The 17,917-nt window shown below is 42.3% G+C and overlaps 2 protein-coding genes across 4 annotated transcripts in view; one reads left to right on the forward strand and one right to left on the reverse strand.

Annotated features, from left to right (window-relative positions):
- Positions 1-17,917, forward strand: part of PRELID3A (PRELI domain containing 3A) — a 70,109-nt gene that overhangs the window by 29,017 nt on the left and 23,175 nt on the right. The gene's annotated exons all lie outside the window — the stretch shown is intronic.
- Positions 8,037-17,917, reverse strand: part of SPIRE1 (spire type actin nucleation factor 1) — a 208,903-nt gene continuing 199,022 nt past the window's right edge. For all 3 annotated transcript variants that reach the window (XM_036121718.2, XM_036121720.2, XM_036121721.2), the window contains 5 exons: positions 15,395-15,532; positions 14,736-14,806; positions 14,163-14,190; positions 13,930-14,066; positions 8,037-11,437 (listed from right to left, as the gene is read on the reverse strand). In XM_036121718.2, the coding sequence (XP_035977611.1) occupies positions 11,179-11,437; positions 13,930-14,066; positions 14,163-14,190; positions 14,736-14,806; positions 15,395-15,532 (633 nt within the window). In that variant the 3' untranslated portion in view covers positions 8,037-11,178. The remainder of the gene's footprint in view (positions 11,438-13,929; positions 14,067-14,162; positions 14,191-14,735; positions 14,807-15,394; positions 15,533-17,917) is intronic.

Consider the following 17,917-nt stretch of genomic DNA (forward strand, 5'->3'; position numbering starts at 1 on the left):
TTGGGCTTTCTAGAGCGGTGTGAGCACAACAGGCCATCCTATGGTCTTTGTGTTGGTAGCCGCCTTCTGGTTAAGTAGCTGCTTCCAGAAGTTTCTTCTAGAAGCAGAGCTAGGTGCTCTCTGGAAACAAAGCTTGTTTCCCTTTTTATAGGAAAAGTGGTTGTACTACGTATTCTTTGAAGACTGTTCCACCCATTTGGTGTTAGAACCAACTATTAAAACTGTATCTGATTTGAGCCTGTGGTTTTTTGGCTTCTAAAGAGTAGATGACTCTTTGCCTCCAGCATTTCTGTCCTCACATTAAGGAAGGGTTAGGCATGCTTTGATATAGGAGTTAATTGCCGGGTGTCTCTGTTGTGAACTTCATCTTTTTCCCCTGAAGTCTTCCCTAGCAGATCTCTCCTTATGGCTGAGCCTTAGTGAAGCCTGATATATTCAGAACAGGTGCTCATAGGTTCTGTTACAGTTCAAGATCCAAAGAAGCGGCGGGGTTATTTATTTGGGTGACTTGGCAGCTGGGGAGGGTACCCTTCACGTGCCAGCTGTCGGATTATAGTTATGCAGGGGTACATCTGGCCCAGTGTGTGACCACCGAGCTTCAGTGTCCTCATCAGAAAATGCAGACACTGATACCACCTCAAAGGACGGAAACAGGGAGCGGATGGGCAGCGCCTCAGTGCAGCCTGGTGACACGTTGGCCCACGGTGCCGTTAACTGCTGGTGCTGGCCCACCCGTTGGGCCGCAGAGTCCCGTGGGGGGCACCACTGTGCGCAGCTGGAATTGGGAACACTGGGCTTCATTGATGGAACATACTTTTTTTGTCGTGCATATGTTTTCACTTTTATAATCACTGATAAGAGTTAACTGTCAGTGGTAAAAGAGGCAAGTGGGAGGACATTCATGAGTCCTAACTTGGGACTGATTTGGATTTCGGGCCTTGACCGCTCATCATGCTCTATGCTTGTCTTCCACTATTACAGGACAGGTTGCTTAGGGCAGGGCTTGGCAGACTATAGCCTATGAGCTAAGGACGGTTTTTGCATTTTTAAAGGGTTGTAAGTAACTCCTCCCCCTCCCCCCCCCGCAACACACACACAGAAGAGGATGCCGCAGAGACCATATGAGGCAACCATGCCTATTATTTACTCTCTGGCCCTTAAAGCTGACCCATTTCTTGGGGATTCCACTGCATCTCTCAGTGAGCATGAATAAAACTAGATTTGTTCCCTTTCACCCAACTGCTTTCTGCTCCCCCAGTGCTAAGTAGTGCTACTTCCATTTTCCAAATACAAAACCCGAGTTATTTAAGACTTCTTCCTCCTGCTCTTTCTCTCTCTGTAGCCATTTGGAAACCAAACCTTCCTTTAAAAGGTCTCAGGGCAATTCTGTGCCTTCTCATTTTCACTGGCGCAGTCTGCTTTAGGTGCTTATCACCTTATCCCCACCAGGAGGGCTGGCCACGTCCCACGTGGTCTCCTCCCACACTGAGCAGTGTGTGACTGGTGGGTTGCTGCAGAATATTACACGATGCTCCATGACTTCCCAGGCCAGGCCATAGGAGACACTGTGACTTGTACCTTGCTCGCCCGTGCATCACCTACTCTGGGGCAAGCCAGCTGCCAGGTCATGAAAGACCGAAGGAGCCCTACAGGGAGGTCCATGTGGTTAGGAGCTGTGAGAGGGAACCTTCTTGGAAGCGGATCTTCTAGCCCCAGGGAAGCCCTAAGCTAACTACGGGCCCAACTGACATCTTGACTGCAACCTCCTGGGATGCGAGGCCAGGACCACCTGGCTAAAACTGCTCCGGATTTTCTGACCCATGGAAGCTTGTGAGATAATAAACGTTTCTTGTTTCAAGCCACAGTGTCTTGGGGTAGTTTGTTATGTAGCAATAGATAAATAATATTTCATTTTATATTAAATTTGTACAACCACTTTCATTCGGTTCCACTTCTTGTTGACAGATCATTCCAGAATAATCTCATTATAACTTTCCCTGAATAAAAAGTTACAGAGGTTTCTCATTCCTTGTTGGAAAAAGTCAAAACCAGGCCTAGGCATTGGCCCAGATGACTCGGATCCAGGTGGGCAACAGGTTGCACTGTGGGGAATACTGGGTCCTCCCCCTCCTCTGAACCCACTTGAATACCTGCTTCCATGAACGTGTCCTTGACTGATACCAGCTCACAGCTTACTATCTATTCCTAGACGTTTATGCTTCCGGGGACTATTTTTTTAAATCTGTTCACGTATTTGGCTGACCAGTTTACAGTTCCTCAGGAGCCAAGAGCAGACGCTCTGCTTCGCACACACAGTTCTGGGCATCCATAAGTGCTTCGGTGGTGCAGGAACTGGATTCAGAACCCTAGCAGCTAATAGGAAACAGAGCAGGGCAATGAGCCCAGCTTTGGAATTGGAGATGCCTCAGGCCGGATGCTGGGCTGCTGACCTTGGGCAAATGACAGCTTGTTTTTCCTGTTTCACATCTGTGAGAGAGGATGGTAACAGTGCCTACTTCAGAGCTGAGTATTAAGGGAGATAATATATCTGATAATAGGGTATGTGCTCAATCACTGGTAGTTTATTAGTAGCTACTGAAAATCAAAGTATTTTAAAAATTATGTATTAATAGTAACACACAGCACAGAATATTTACTATCATAATGCTTATCTCCATAGCTTTCCTTATACTCTTTTAATGACCAAATTGTTTTACTATGACAAATTGAAAATACAGTTGACCCTTCAACAATGCACGAGTTAGGGGTACTGATGCCCACCCCCAGTCAAAAAGCCCCATATAACTTTTGACTCCCCCCAAACTTAACTACTACTAATAGCCTATTGATTGGAAGCCTTACCAACATAGTCAATTAACACATATTTTGTATACATATCTTATACTGTATTCTCACAATATAGCAAGCTAAAGAAAATACTCAGAAAATCATAAGAGAAAATACACTTAAAGTACTTTACTGTATTTATTAAGAAAAAAAAAATTTGCAGTAAGAGGACCCCGCACAGTTCAAACCCATATTATTCAAGGGGCAGCTGTAGTTTAATATTTTTAAAAAAATTTTTACTTATTTATTAAAGAGCACACACAAGCAGGGGTAGGGGCGGGCAGAGGGAGAGGGAGAGCAGGCCCCCCCCTGCTCGGAGCAGGGAGCCCGATGTGGGGCTCGATCTCAGGACCCTGGGATCATGACCTGAGCCGAAGGCAGACGCTTAACCAACTGGGCCACCCAGGCGCCCCTGTAGTTGAATATTTTGAAAATTTCAGTCCAGTTGGCACATGAAGTTTAATCCAATGTTATGATTACTAGTAAGAGTTAACTCCCATAATGTAAAAGAGGCAAGTGGTAAAATGTTAATGAGCACAAACTCAGTACTGATAAATATACCCTTTGCATTTATGTAGTAGCTTCAATTATAGGTCTCCAGGGTCTCTGTATATCTGCACATCAATTTGTTAATGGGAAAAAGCTGGTTGGGGAGGCAGGGCTGTGCACGGTGACTCCACCCAGGAGCTCTGGAAGCAGAAGAGGGCCCAGAGAGGAATGTGTGGGGCATTGCCATTTATCAGAGTCGGGTAGAAAAAGCAAGACTGGCACATAGGGTTTCTGGAGCTCCAAGTCAACCATGTTAATGGTGTGAGCTACTGACTCAAGCTTCTCTATTCCAATTAGCTACTTTAGGACTGTAATGATTTATTGACTTAGAGGAAAGACACAGGGGCTACACATGGCAGTTACCTGTTAAAGAGCACAGATTAAGACTACAAGTGTTTTTTGGGGCGCCTGGGTGGCTCAGTCGTTAAGCGTCTGCCTTCAGCTCAGGTCGTGATCCCAGGGTCCTGGGATCGAGCCCCACATCGGGCTCCCTGCTTGGCAGGAAGTCTGCTTCTCCCTCTTCCACTCCCCCTGCTTGTGTTCCCTCTCTGTCAAATAAATAAAATCTTAAAAAAAACCCCAAAAAACTACAAATGTTTTGAAGACATCTTGATGGTTCCATCTTTGTATTTTTTTTATTATGTTATGTTAATCACCATACATTACATCATTTATTCTCATTTCCATATTGAACCTGCTCATTCATTAATTAATTCACTCCACAGACATTTATTGAGCACCTGTTACATGCCAAGTATTTCCCCAGAAACTGGAGATACGGCAGTGAAGAAATCTGACAGAGATCCTTGTCTTCCTGGAACAGTTTAGTAGGGTGTTAGGTGCTAAGTGCAATGGAGAAAAAAACGCAGAAGGGAGGAGGAAGAAGTAGGAAGTGTTGCAGGGAGACAGGAGAATTAGGAGGCTATTTAAGGCAGCCACTTGGGAGAGTAGGCACATTCTGTAGAGCCCCATGAGTCATAACCAAGGGCTAAACAATGGGACTAAATTACATGATGGCTGAGCTTCCCAACTATTAGAGTTGTTCAAAGATAGAACTTTGCAGAAATAAATGTCCCCCCGGTCCTGGACATGTTTAAACAGAGCTTACGCCATTGGCTGGAGCGAGGACTGAATGCCTTCTCGGATCACTTTGAGCTCTGAAAGTCACTAGTAGAGATCAAATTTGGTGGAGAAGAGAGCCAGGCAGTCATGGGGTCTACCGTACTGAGAGGGCCAAAGAGACAAGCTTCTGGCTGGGGGGTCCCATTACTACACGGGAGGTGTATATACTGGGGATTCCCTGTAGCCATGGTAACTGGTTCTTTGACCAAGCTGGGTAACAAGAGTTGCCTGATCGTTTGCTTCCTTTAAATGCAATGAAGATCGTCTGTTATAAGTAGTTGCCCCGACGGCTACCTGCTTCTCTTTACGTCTGACAGGAATACACATCACACCGTGGGATCAAAGACTTACCAGGTCTGACAAGGTCTTCCCATTGCATAGTGTTGGGAGATGAACCATCAGTAACCAGATGTTGTTGATGTAAAACGCTGGGTTTTTTGTGCCTGTTTTTAATATATATCAACTCATCTTTCTGAAATTTTTCTTTTTAATTTTGGGATACCTACTCAGGATTTTTTCTTTTTTTTTTACGATGAGGTATAACTGACACGCAAGGACTCGGATTCTTTATAGCAATTAGTAAAGCTGCATTTTTGTCTTTGCCTCCCCAGGTTTCAAACAGATGCAGCACGTTTTACACTTTTTCTTGTGTTTGTGTAATACACGTCATCAGGTTTGTCATCAATACAAATGTCATCTGGAAAGTACTAGTCATTTCACACTTCACTGTAATGAAAGGGCTGGCTCGGATGCACAAAGATTTTTCTCAATTTCTTGTTACGATTGGCTCAGGCTCTCAACTATTCACTGGTTGGTAGCCATGTAGTACTGGCTGTTCGATCCGGCGTGTTGATGCTTCTTCCTGGTTAAAGAGTGACCTGAGAGATCACCTCGTCCAACACTCTTGCTTTAAAATGGAGGAAACTGAAATCCAGAAATGTTAAGGAACTTTCTCAGTGTCTGATAGCTGTTCTGCTGTCTGGAGCACAGTTAAGTAAGAACCATTTCAGATACTTGAAACCCGGTACTGCGGAAACAATCAGCTTCGCTGACTACAGACTAGTTTGTTTCAGACATCAGAACGAAGGCTCACGGGTCCTGAAAAATCCTTTTTGCTAGGGTTGGGCCAGAGAAAGGTCCAGTTCTTGCTGTGAGGTGTGCCTGCCATTGGCTCCACCTGGGGGACTATTTCAGGCTGTCACAGGAGTCACTTGGGGGCTGGAGTGCCAGTCCAAGTTTATATTCTGTGAATCTGACTTCTGAAATGACTTTGGGAGTGTGCTAGGATGACTCCGGGCTTGTTATCTCAAGTCACGTCCCCTGCCTTGGTGGGCAAGCTGGAACCTTCTTAGGCTTCTTTTCTCTTTGGGATGTCGAAGATCAGAATTTCTTCCCTTTAAGAGTAGAAGTGATTCTGTTTCTTGTTTACACCGTGGGCTCTATAAGCTCTAACACAGCTACATTGTTCGGATTTGCCTGTGCAGAGCCTTCCTTCTCCCACATGCTTCCCTGCAGCTTTCACACCACGCTTGCTCAGGAACTTGATATTCAGGGTAGCTCTACAGGAATCCTCATTCGTCTTTGGCATTTCCACTCTTCCCAACACTGCTGCTCCTGCCAGGAGTTGGGATGTGACGTCCTCTGCTGTGTCACCCTAGGGAATGGGACTGACGACAATTCCGCAGTCACAAGGGAATACCAAAGCAAAGAATCTATAGAAGGGCAAACTTTTAAGTGAGCAAGCTTGCTCAAGGTTGTCCCTCCTTGCCAGCCACACCCAAGACAAGGGAGTTCCCCCTTTTTTTTCAATCCATAGATGAGGAGATTCGTTAGTGCAGCTTGTGAGAGCATTCCTAGTGCAGGACCCACAGGGTCAGGCCCTCTGGGCAGCAAAAGAAATTTGAGCACTGAGTTGTACTGAACATGGCGTAAGTTTAAACATCCAGAGGATTCTTCGGTTCTTAAGCTGCAGGACGTAAAGGAACTTTTGATGTCCCACTTTTCAAGAGCCTTGTCTTGTCAGTTCTGAAGCTCTTTTATTTCCACTGCTTCAATAAGGCCGCAGTGGCTCGGATTTTGCTGTCAGCAGAAAGAGAGCTGCAGAATTGTTTGCATAGTAAGATCTAGTCTAAATACATAAATTATCCATCATATACATTTTAATGGAATGCACCAGAATAATAGTACAATTCAGTTTGCCAGGTAATTGCACCTGAACATTTAATTATGTAGGCAGAGTTTATTATTAAGTCGGTTCTTAGCTCCTCAACTTTCTGGGTGGATAAAGGAGGTTTTCTGACATGGGCTTTGGCTGACATGGGAGTAGGAGCACACCCTGTATGAACATTATAATGAACCTGCGTGTGTGCACATTGTGCACACAGACGAGAACTAGAGTCTCTAAACACATCGTATGTGCAACCAAGCAAGCACAATTCTCTTTATGAAATGCTAGACTACAATGACTTGCAACTACCTTCCTGCACTGAAGCTGGGAAGGAAAAAGACAGACAGTTAGAAAGGTTACCCAAAGCTTTCCTCTTTGTGGTGTCCAAGTTTTCTGTACCGCGGGCGCCCAGGAGGCACGAGGCAAGGACTCTGACTTGGACTGAGCCAGTCAGTGAACACTGGATCATGAGCCGGACACACACACAAATGTCTTGTCATATATACCTCACAGGGACGCTTCAGTGCAAGGAGACCCTCAAATATGCCCGACAAATTTAGCTTGTGTAAATGAGTATCAAACTCAGTATCAGGTAATATTTATGATACATAAATATCGTAAATGATGCTATATTTAGTTAACAGAAACGTAAGAACTTCCTTAAGCTCACTGTGGGTTTAATCTAATTTTCTCCTCAAGCAGTTATGTGCTACAATAGGAAATTTTTTTATGGGACATTTTAGGAATATATCCCTTGAGGAATTCTGTTTAGAAAAAATACATAGAAGCTTTATTTTTCTATACATAATTTGTCTCCACTCATGTGACTTCTTATATGATGAAACATTTACAGAATTTTAATCTCCTACACTGTTGAGGGTACGAGAGGAAGTCATGGCTTCTTGGTAACACAGCAGAGTTACGTCAGTGGCCCCATTAAAAATTTTTTTATTCTTTTTTTTTTGTTATAAATGAAAGTTTTTCTTTACCTTTTTTAAAAAAGATTTATTATTTAAAGAGAGAGAGCACAAGCTGGGGGAGGGGCAGAGGGAGAGACAGGGAGGGACTCTCCAGCAGACTCCCCGCTGAGCACAGAGCCTGACGTGGGGGCTTGATCCTACGACCCTGAGATCATGACCTGAGCTGAACTCAAGAGTCGAATACTTAACTGAGTGAGCCACCCAGGTGCCCCTTTTTAAAATTTTTCTAGTGTGGTCCTTGTCAGAGTGTCGATCTCAACCTGATCGTAACTTCTGATGATGCAAGTCTCTTGCCTTCCTAACCTAGGTGGCTTCTGACGGCTAGTTACCAAAAGACAACACTATTTTACAATAGGAACTCCACACAGAAGTTATGATGGAAAGCCATTTTATTTTTCCCTAAATTTTAAAATAAAAGACTTGAATGGAAAACGTTTAGTACCGTCAAGTCACCCTGAATGCCAGCGATACCTTGATTTTCATACACACAGGAAGCCAGGTCAAAGTCCAGTCAGCGTACACATTTCTCCATGGCTCTTCGAACAGTCTGGCATGAACAAAATTTTCTGCCATTTTGCTTTAGCAAATAGCAACATAATTTAAAACTTTCATGTCTCCTATGTGACCCCGAAAATCCAATTGTTATATTTATTAATACAGTTAGAAAAATAAAAGCCTTAAAAAATTCATGGTATGAGTTCACGGTGCTAATCACATCATCTCTTCAAAGGTAAGATCATTTTTAAAACTCCTACATAACAACCTTCTGGTTTAATTTGAAAGGCTTAAGACTTGAAATCTAGTAAGACTGTTAGGTCAATGTACATATCAATTATTTCATTTTTACTTGTCCTGGGAGAGTTAATTCCCATTGTCCACTGAATGAATGCCTTTCAAATATTAATAAATATATTACAGTATTTACAAGCATTCTTATCTACTCTGACACTGGTAGAAAGGTAAGCTGTGGGGAAGGAATGCTCTCCCAGCAGGGCAAGCTCGTGAAGTCTGGGACAAAAGGGGCAGGTGCTGGAGGATGCGCCAAGGGCTCTGCTCAGGTGTGCACGCGAGCTCTCAGACACATCTCCTTCTAACCAGCTAGCCGATTTGCTGTTGTTGGATCACGTGTAAATGCTGAATAGCTGGAAACCAGGAAAAAAAGAATACTGCGAAGGCATGTCATTTTAGTATTAAGAAGAGGAAGACAGGCCTAAATTCAGACTAAGGTTAACAAGGGTAAAACCATGCTCCATAAGCTGTTAGTGAATTACTCTCTGGGAATTACCTAATTTAGTTGAGGTGTTGAGTACATGTCATGGATATGGGAGAAATTGTAAGAAATTGTTTTGGCAATAAAAAGTGATGCTAATTCAATTTCTACACTTTCAACCGTGTCACGTGTCTTCCTCTCACACTGCGAACTGTCTCATGTAGACCTCCCACCCACTTGACAGACCTCGTTAATGCTGCTGAAGGATTCACATTCTAATGCTCTGGTAAGAGTGATCATAATGCCCTAATCAGCCTAGACAGCATCATAAACCTGAAGGAGTGAAGCCAAAGATTGAGATGGGCTAGGTATCTGCCTTGTGAATGTGAATGAAACTCTCATTTTAGGGGCTTAGTTTCTTATGTTTTAGTAATAGCAGTACTAGTCATTATTTAAAAAAGCCTACTATCGTGGGTCATGTCTGTGTACCTACACAAATACCATTCCCTCTCCCGGGAGTCATTTCGAGGCCCAAACCTTGGGCCCTCAAAGGGTGTGTGGCTTCCACCAAACCATCTGGGGTATAGAGTCCAAATAGTCCCTTGGAAAATTTTATAAATGAGATTCACCCCATATAATGTTTAAATCTCTTACAGGAGAGTCTTTAAAATAATTTAAACATGTGCAAAATGAAGAAGGGTTCTCTGGTGGCTCATGTTTACATGCAAATACAGATGAACTGTTAACATGCATTATTTTAGTCAATTGGTAAAGTTTATTTCATAAGTATAAGTAATTTTAAGCCATTTACTAAATTGTAAATTTCAATCCATTAAAAACTACTACCAGAGCAGTTTTGAGGTATTACTGTTAATCTAATATAGAAATGTCACTATGCTTGGATGTGGGATGAAATGTGCCTGCCATGCCTCTTACTAAATGGTGCTGTTGCAGTGCGGACTCCAGACGTGTCCTATAGCTTTTAGGAAGCTCTGGTGCATGTGCATTAACCGATTTTCCAAACATCAATGGCAATTTGATGGGATGGCCATTTCTAAGCATAACTAAAATAACAAAGGACAGCCCCTAGCAGGGGACAAACAAGCTGAGAAATCTCAGGTGTGTATCTGCTACCCTCCGACCTCCCTCCACCAAAAACCCACCCTACTCACTCCAGTCGTTTGCAAGGAAAACTTGTGCAAAAAGCATCCAAAAAGTCGATCAGCAGGTTAATTTTCTTGTAATTTTAAAAGAACTAGACAATGTTTTTTCCCCTTAAAATTCATTTATAAAAATAAATAAATTTCAGTTTGAGACCTTAGGTACCAAATTGTGGCTTAATTTAGTTGTGATGGCTAAGACTATAAAGTTATGGAAAGTGTAGTTGAAAACGGATGAGCTCCAGCTCATTCCCCGAAGTGTGGCAATGGCCGGCACCCTACGCTGTCACAACCCTTCTCACAGTTAACCAAAATACACTCGACTTCTTGACAAACTTTTAGCCTTCTTTTGTCCTGAAACTCCCACAAAACTTTAATTCTTAGACCTCTGTTACAAAACCACAGGTAACCATAATACATTCAAGATAGGGAATGAAAACCTGTCACCCACTCAGGAGACACTGATCCGTGGCACCGGGGCAAACACAGCGGCTCAGAGGAAATGGTCCCCCACTGGGGTGTACAGCTTACCCAGATGTTCTGCACTAGAATGCAGGCATGAAGTCCCTGCGCAGAGCAACGATAATTTAAAATCAGTTTGATAGGAGCAAATCCTTCCAGGTTTTGTGCCGTGAGCAGATACACAGCCTGGCCCGGCGACCCCGGGGACCTGGTATGTGGCAGGGCCCAGCCACTATGTCCATTAGATAGGAACACTGTCGGGTGGAGATGCCAATATGACTTACTGCTTAGAACTGTGTGAACATCGACACCGTTGTGAGGCCGATTTCTCACGGGAGAAGCTTTTTGCCTTAGTCAGGAAATGATCTGAGGAACAGTAAGGAACTGAACTAAGGAGAAAGTCTCTGGCCTCCAACTCCACACACACACACACACACACACACGAACAAGTTTCAAACTATTGTTCTCTCTTGGTGCGGACGAGCAACTGGCTGACCTGTCACGTACCATCAATCGAGATGAACACAGCATTCAGTCTGTGGAACAACGTGATGCGGAAAAACCTGATCTAATGCAAATTCAAGCCTATTAACTAAGACCACGGCAAGGAGAGACAGCCCAGCTCAGTGTTCTCCCGCGCTAGTGCCGACTCGGAACACAAAGCAACTGAAAGGCACGGGCTCAGATTTCATTGATAGTCCTCTCTGAAGGGCAGTATTCCGAGGCGCCTGGGGAGGACATGTAGAAGGACTGTGTTTTCCTTTTTAATCGGGCTCTTTTGTTGGCCAACACCAGGCTGCGCCGGCTCGAACTGATGATTTCCGAAATAAACTTTTTGCAGTCTACACACACCTCCATAGTACTCCAGTCCTCCATCAGCTCTTTGGGAAACTGTAGTTCTTCATCGGATTTGTCCACAGACTTAGATTTGGAGGGGAACCTGGAACAAAACAAAACGTTTAGAATATTGTTACTTACAGTTCTACTGCAATACTAAGAAAATACATGCAGAAAAAGTAAATCTGTTGCCAAAACATTATGGAATGGGCGAGTCATCTCATGTTCTCCCAAAGGAAGAATTTCTAATTGGAAATAAAATTCAAAATATTTTTTTAAAAAAGGAAACATGTTTTAGTAAGAAATAGTAATATGGAAGAAAAAATGAAATAATAATACTGAAAACTCTTAGTGTCCCTTCCAGAATTTTTGGGAAAAAAAGCATATTTATTCACCCGAATACCATACATGATCTACAGTAGATTTTAACAACAAAAACAAATCAAAGTACATGTTGCTAATGTCCTATCGATAATTCAGAAGCGACTTCAAGTTCTTTCTCCAGTGACCCCGCGTCAGAGTTGGTGAACATGAGATAACTGTAGAGAGGAGGGCAGACTATAGTAAACTGAAGTCAATTGGTCTTAATCCTGGAAAGTTATCTTCAGACCAGCTTCCTCAGCATTTTTGCATTTATCAAATATACCTTCCCCTCTCCCGACAATTCTATTTGGGTGACTAATTATTTGGATTCCAGAGAGCTGGAGTTAACGAGATCAACATCGTAATAAATGTTTTGGGTAATTTTTTGAAATAACTAGGAATCATCTACTCATGGACTACTTTAGTGAAACCAAACAGGAACATAAGTTTAGAGTAGGTACAGAAAGGAACAACAACGTGCCCCACAGCCTTGAGCTCACAGGTGACAATCCACAGTCGGAGGTTATCATGGCACAGTGCCGGGCACAAGTCACCAGCGGGGTTCACGGCTTCCTTGGCTCACCGCCCACAGCCACGGTGCGCAGGAGTAGCACTGCAAGCCCCCAGCACTAGTGCTGGGCTCCCTCCCCGACCGGGGGAGGCTGGTGTGTAAAACTCCGACCTTTTCGGCCCTGTGAGTGTGTGAGCCAAGCTGGCCTGACCTCCTTCTGTCCTTCCTTAAGGACCAACGGTAACCTTACTCTGCGTTAAATGCAGAGGGACTGATATTCAGGCAACTTTTTTTTAACTGCCATAAAGCTTTTGGCATAAAGCTTTATTTCTGCCATATACAATAGGAAGATAAGCCAAAGTGATGGCAGACCATTGGAAACCTAGAACTAAACAGATATGCTTTCAAAACTAAAGAAGAAAGATTAGACTGTTACGTGCAAGTTTTCAACTCCACTGAAAACAAGGTCAGCTTTAAAAACGACACAGATGTAGTGAAAAGAAGGGCCATATGCACCCAAATGTTCACAGCAGCAATGTCTGCAATAGCCAAACTGTGGAAAGAGCCGAGATGCCCTTCAACAGATGAATGGATAAAGAAGATGTGGTCCGTATATACAATGGAATATTACTCAGCCATCAGAAAGGATGAATACCCAACTTTTACATCAACATGGATGGGACTGGAGGAGATTATGCTAAGTGAAATAAGTCAAGCAGAGAAAGTCAATTATCATATGATTTCACTTATTTGTGGAACATAAGGAATAGCATGGAGGACATTAGGAGAAGGAAGGGAAAAATGAAGGGGGGGGAATCGGAGGGAGAGATGAACCATGAGAGACTATGGACTCTGAGAAACAAACAGGGTTTTAGAGGGGAGTGGGGAGGAGGGATTGGTTAGCCTGGTGATGGGCATTAAGAAGGGCACGTACTGCATGGAGCACTGGGTGTTATACGAAAACAATGGATCGTGGATCACCACATCAAAAACTAATGATTTTTTAAAAAAATTAAATAAATGGGGAAATAGTGTTTAGGCATTGGAAGATTAGATATTGTTAAGATGTCAGTTCTTCCCCAGACTGATACTTATATTCAATACGTTGCTAATCAAAATCCCAGAAGAAATTTTTGTAGAATAGACAAGCTGATTCTAAAACATAAGGAATAGCATGGAGGACATTAGGAGAAGGAAGGGAAAAATGGAGGGGGGCGGAATCGGAGGGGGAGATGAACCATGAGAGACTATGGACTCCGAGAAACAAACTGAGGGTTCTAGAGGGGAGGGGGGGAGGGGGATGGGTTAGCCCGGTGATGAGTATTAAGGAGGGCACATTCTGCATGGAGCACTGGGTGTTATACGCAAACAATGAATCATGGAACACTACATCAAAAACTAATGATGTACTGTATGGTGACTAACATAATAAAATTAAATTAAATTAAAAAAAGACTTTTAAAGGACACACAAAAGTAATTATTTCTAAAGTAGAAAAAAAATGATGACATTCAAGTATGCTTCAAGCAGCTAGCCATGTTCCCTTGTCAAGTTACCTTTAGGAAGTTTTGGAGACTTGTGTGCAAGTCAAAACTATATTAAAACCAACCACCCAGCCACCCCAAACCACGCTGAGCCCAAACCCTACCCCATCAGCAGTCCTCAAACGGAACATTCTTCTTTTACAGAGGATGCTCTGAGGTCCCAGGCCCCTTGCTCACCTGGCAATGCTCCGGAGTGGCCGATGGTGGCCAGTGGCAGGCTTTTCTGGCCTCATGCAACTTTCCCCTCTTTGCAAGGCAGAAGGTCCCAATGAAAAGATGGGAAGAGTGGAGTATGGTTTGGAGGGCAGCCGCATCTATTATCCCAAATAAAACCGAGAATGAGCAGTACTGTTAAAGAGGCAGACTACTGAAAATTAACACAAATTATAATTTCACCAAGCTTAGCTTACCTTTTTGCAACACTGTGAACACACCGGCCTGTATACAAAATCAGAGAGGTTACTCAGCATGATACCATAGATGGACTGCAGAGTCAGAGAAGCCAATGGCTGCGTGGTTATGAATTTCTATAATAAACTGCAAAAACTCTCTGGTTTTTCTACCAGAATGTAACAAATTGATATGACTGTGGATCACCAAGAAGACAATCTATAAACCTTAATTCTTACACTGTTTCCTGTCAAAGGATCAACTTATATCTGTCTGGGCTTCTCTTACTTGTCTATCCAGGGATCACATGACAATCACATCTACTTTTTTTCTGTTCCAACTGGACATATGATTATTAGAGTGATCTTAGTTATGTAAAAGAAATACATGCAGAGAAGCATTTTCCAGGTTTTATTCCAAGTAACTGTTTGCTCTATTCTTTTGAAGAAATCAGTATTATTAACTCCCAAGCACTGCACAATCTGATAATGGGTTGGGTAATCTCTAATATTGTTCCTGTGTAGGAAAATGATTCAAGTACGAGTGCGATCGGTGTTTCTTTGACTATGGTCATCAATTATAAAAAACCTTACCTCTTACAGAACTGACAGGTATAAGACCAGGTGAAGAAGGAAAATCTCCTGGTTCGGCAACAAAAGCAGAGCTAAAAAAAAAAAAAAAAAAAAAAATTTAAAGGGAGAAAAAAGCACCGCCAGCAGTTAATTTCCTAATTTACATGTCTAAATACACTTTACATTTATATAATGGGGAAGGTTAGCAGACAGAAGGAAAAAGGGAATTCAGAAACCCTGTTTTCAAGTTTGGCTCTGTGATAATTATAATTTGACTCTGTATTTACTTATAATTCCACTTTTAAAAGGTAGTAATATTCCATAGCTCTCAGAGGCTCACCATCATGGAATCAATCTGAGGAAGGTTCTAAGACAGTTTCTTTCTCAGATATAGTTTCTTTACAAGCCTTTAAAATGCAGACATGGTTTTATGAAGGTATGCCATTATTTACTATGGTTGTTTTAAATCTTCCAGTTTTTGATTTCTCAGGGAGAAACAAAAATACTTTTTTTTTTTTTTGTAAACAAGGCAGAACAGGAACTGTGTATTAGAGAATAAACCTCTTACCTCCTAAAATCCCCTACAAGTCCTATACCATCTGGCTGCCAGCAGACCACTCCCTCAGGAGACCAGATCATTCTTCTAACCCTGCTTATCAACCAACTTGAAATAGCTTTACCTTTCCTTTTTTCAGGGCGGTGTAGACATCTTTATACTGTTGGTATTTTTCCAGCTCTGCCTTCACCAGGACCTGACGAATATGCATCACTTCCTCCACAGTGAGAGCTAGGCATTCCACTGGATAGCAGAATTCCTCCTGAAATTCAAAATTCCACATGAATAAGAAACTCCCACCCCCCTTTTCTGGCACTGCACAATTTCCCTTCAGATCAGACACCTGGTTAGTAGCTTCAGAGAAGAAAAGAGGTTTCCCAATGAACACTGGAACAGAGCTGGCTCACTCTGGGGACCACAAAATTTCTAATCACACCAAGACAACGGATGGCAGAAAACTTCTGGGGACCATGTCAAACATCATAGCCTATTGAAATTTCCAGGAAAGGAAAGGTACTCACATTTGGGTACATATTTTGCCTCAAATTTCTATTCCATTAAGCAGAGCTATGTATCTATGCACTGAAATCTTGAAGAAAATTTTCTTGTTCTAAACCAAATTGACGTGAGTTTGCTCTTACGATTATGCCAAGACCTTACTTCCTGTTGTGTTTTATACTATATGCTAATAGATAAACTGCAAATCAACATTGGTACAATTTAGAAAACTGGTCTGTGGTACCCAGAATAGCCAAGAGAATGTGGTTAGTAATTTATACTGAGAAGCTTTATTTAGTGGTAAGTTACATCAGCACATCGTGGAAAACGCTAATGGCACAAGTGGAACTGGAACACGGAACCACCGGGACAACCTCCACAGGCTGCCCCCAGTTCTCTGGGCTTCTGTTATTACTTTTCAATAACTGCAGAATACACAGTCAGCACTGGAAAGACGTGGAGAAAATCTTAAGAATTTCACAATAAATATTTATGTTGGCTGTCTTATGCTAATGGTTTCCCTAAAAACAGCCGAGGAAGATGTTGATGTAACTGATCCCACTGAATAAAAGAGCCTCACCCCCATCTGCTCCCCATCCGGCTCTGTGCTTGATTGGTGGATCTAAGAGAAAGACAGAATGGTCTTATGCATTCTCACCCTGCCAGGCTTCACAGGGGCCATTGTGGTGTAGGGACACTGAAACTTAATGTTCTCAGTGCAAACACATTATAATTCACTCCCACACACACACAATAGCATTGCTCACAGGCATTCTGGAATCAAACAAGCCAAATGGGAACGCACATGACTATGAATGCAGTCAGTTTATGGAGTTTTAACATTCAGTTCTGTCTTTCAATCAGAAAAACAAAAACAAATCTAGGTTGCAAACTTGATAAACATTAGCATTTACTAAGAAAAGTAGTTTGAAGAACTGCTTCTTACTAACAATCAGTACAGAATCATTGCTGTTCAGGCAGACTGAAAGAAGGTTAAATTTGCTTAAAAATGTTTTGGAAAAAATCCTGCAACTGAATTTTTAAGAGGAAGAGCTTAGTATCTGGAGGGTGGGAAGGTAGTCTGTTCAGGAAGATTATATCATTTGCTCTAAGATGTCTAAAATACTTTTTTAAAAAATCACCATCACATAATTTTCTCTTTCAATGGGAAAAGCTTTCAAAGATAACAGGATTAAATTGGCTTGTCCAGTATCTACTCTGTTTTGCTCCACCCTGAGAAAATAGCCTAGTGTCAAGTGGGAACAATGCACCGCCTGTGTGAAGGTTAGGCCACTAAAATTGTGCATGAGGTAAGCTTTGTTGGCTGCACACGTCTGAATGATGGCTTTTCTCAGCTTTTAACATATTTCATAAGCAGCTTTCCTATGGTCTTTTTTATTCATTAGTGATGAGTGTGACTGTGGTGCATTTTCTGCCAGCTAACTATGTGACAAAACTGCTGAGCGGGAACAATCTAATGTATGAATCTAGCAACTAACCAGATACTCACCACCTGGGATTTGGTGCTGTGCAGGTGGGAAGAAGGCAAATGGTGCCAGTTTAATGAACTTTACAACTAGGGCTGGTAAACATTTCCGGTAGATGGGAATCCTTTTTATTTGCAGGGATATCCTAGCACACACAATGGACCTGACAGGCTCTACACTTCCCTCTTCTCAGTCTTAAGTCACAATGGACTTAGTCAAGCATACTTTCAACTTACTGCTTTGAACCATATGCAAATCCAGTACTTTGTAGGACATAGTAAGAAACTGTATTTGTGTGTGTTCTTGTTCTTTTTTAAACTTTCAAGCAGATTACTGTTGAATAAAATAATTTCCATCAGGTCAAATGCTAATGTTTTAATTCTGGTGCTTTCCCAAGGACAACAAAACTTTAATGCAACATGAAAGAAAATAATAAATAGTTACTAGGAATTAGTTTTTTTTTTTTTTTTCAATTGAGAAAAAAATACTAATTCAACATCCCCAAAGCCAAATTAAGCCTTAGCCTCAACAGATCTTGCTGAGATACTAATGCTCCAAAATGTGAGGAGCACTCAGGGCTTTAACAGTGAGTGAGAGCTTTACACTGGGCTTGGTCACTCCTCCCCACGCCCTGAACTCGGTCATAGCCAGACATGGACTCT

The sequence above is a fragment of the Halichoerus grypus genome, chromosome 13, assembly GCF_964656455.1.
Source record: "Halichoerus grypus chromosome 13, mHalGry1.hap1.1, whole genome shotgun sequence".
Classification (NCBI taxonomy): Eukaryota; Metazoa; Chordata; class Mammalia; order Carnivora; family Phocidae; genus Halichoerus; species Halichoerus grypus.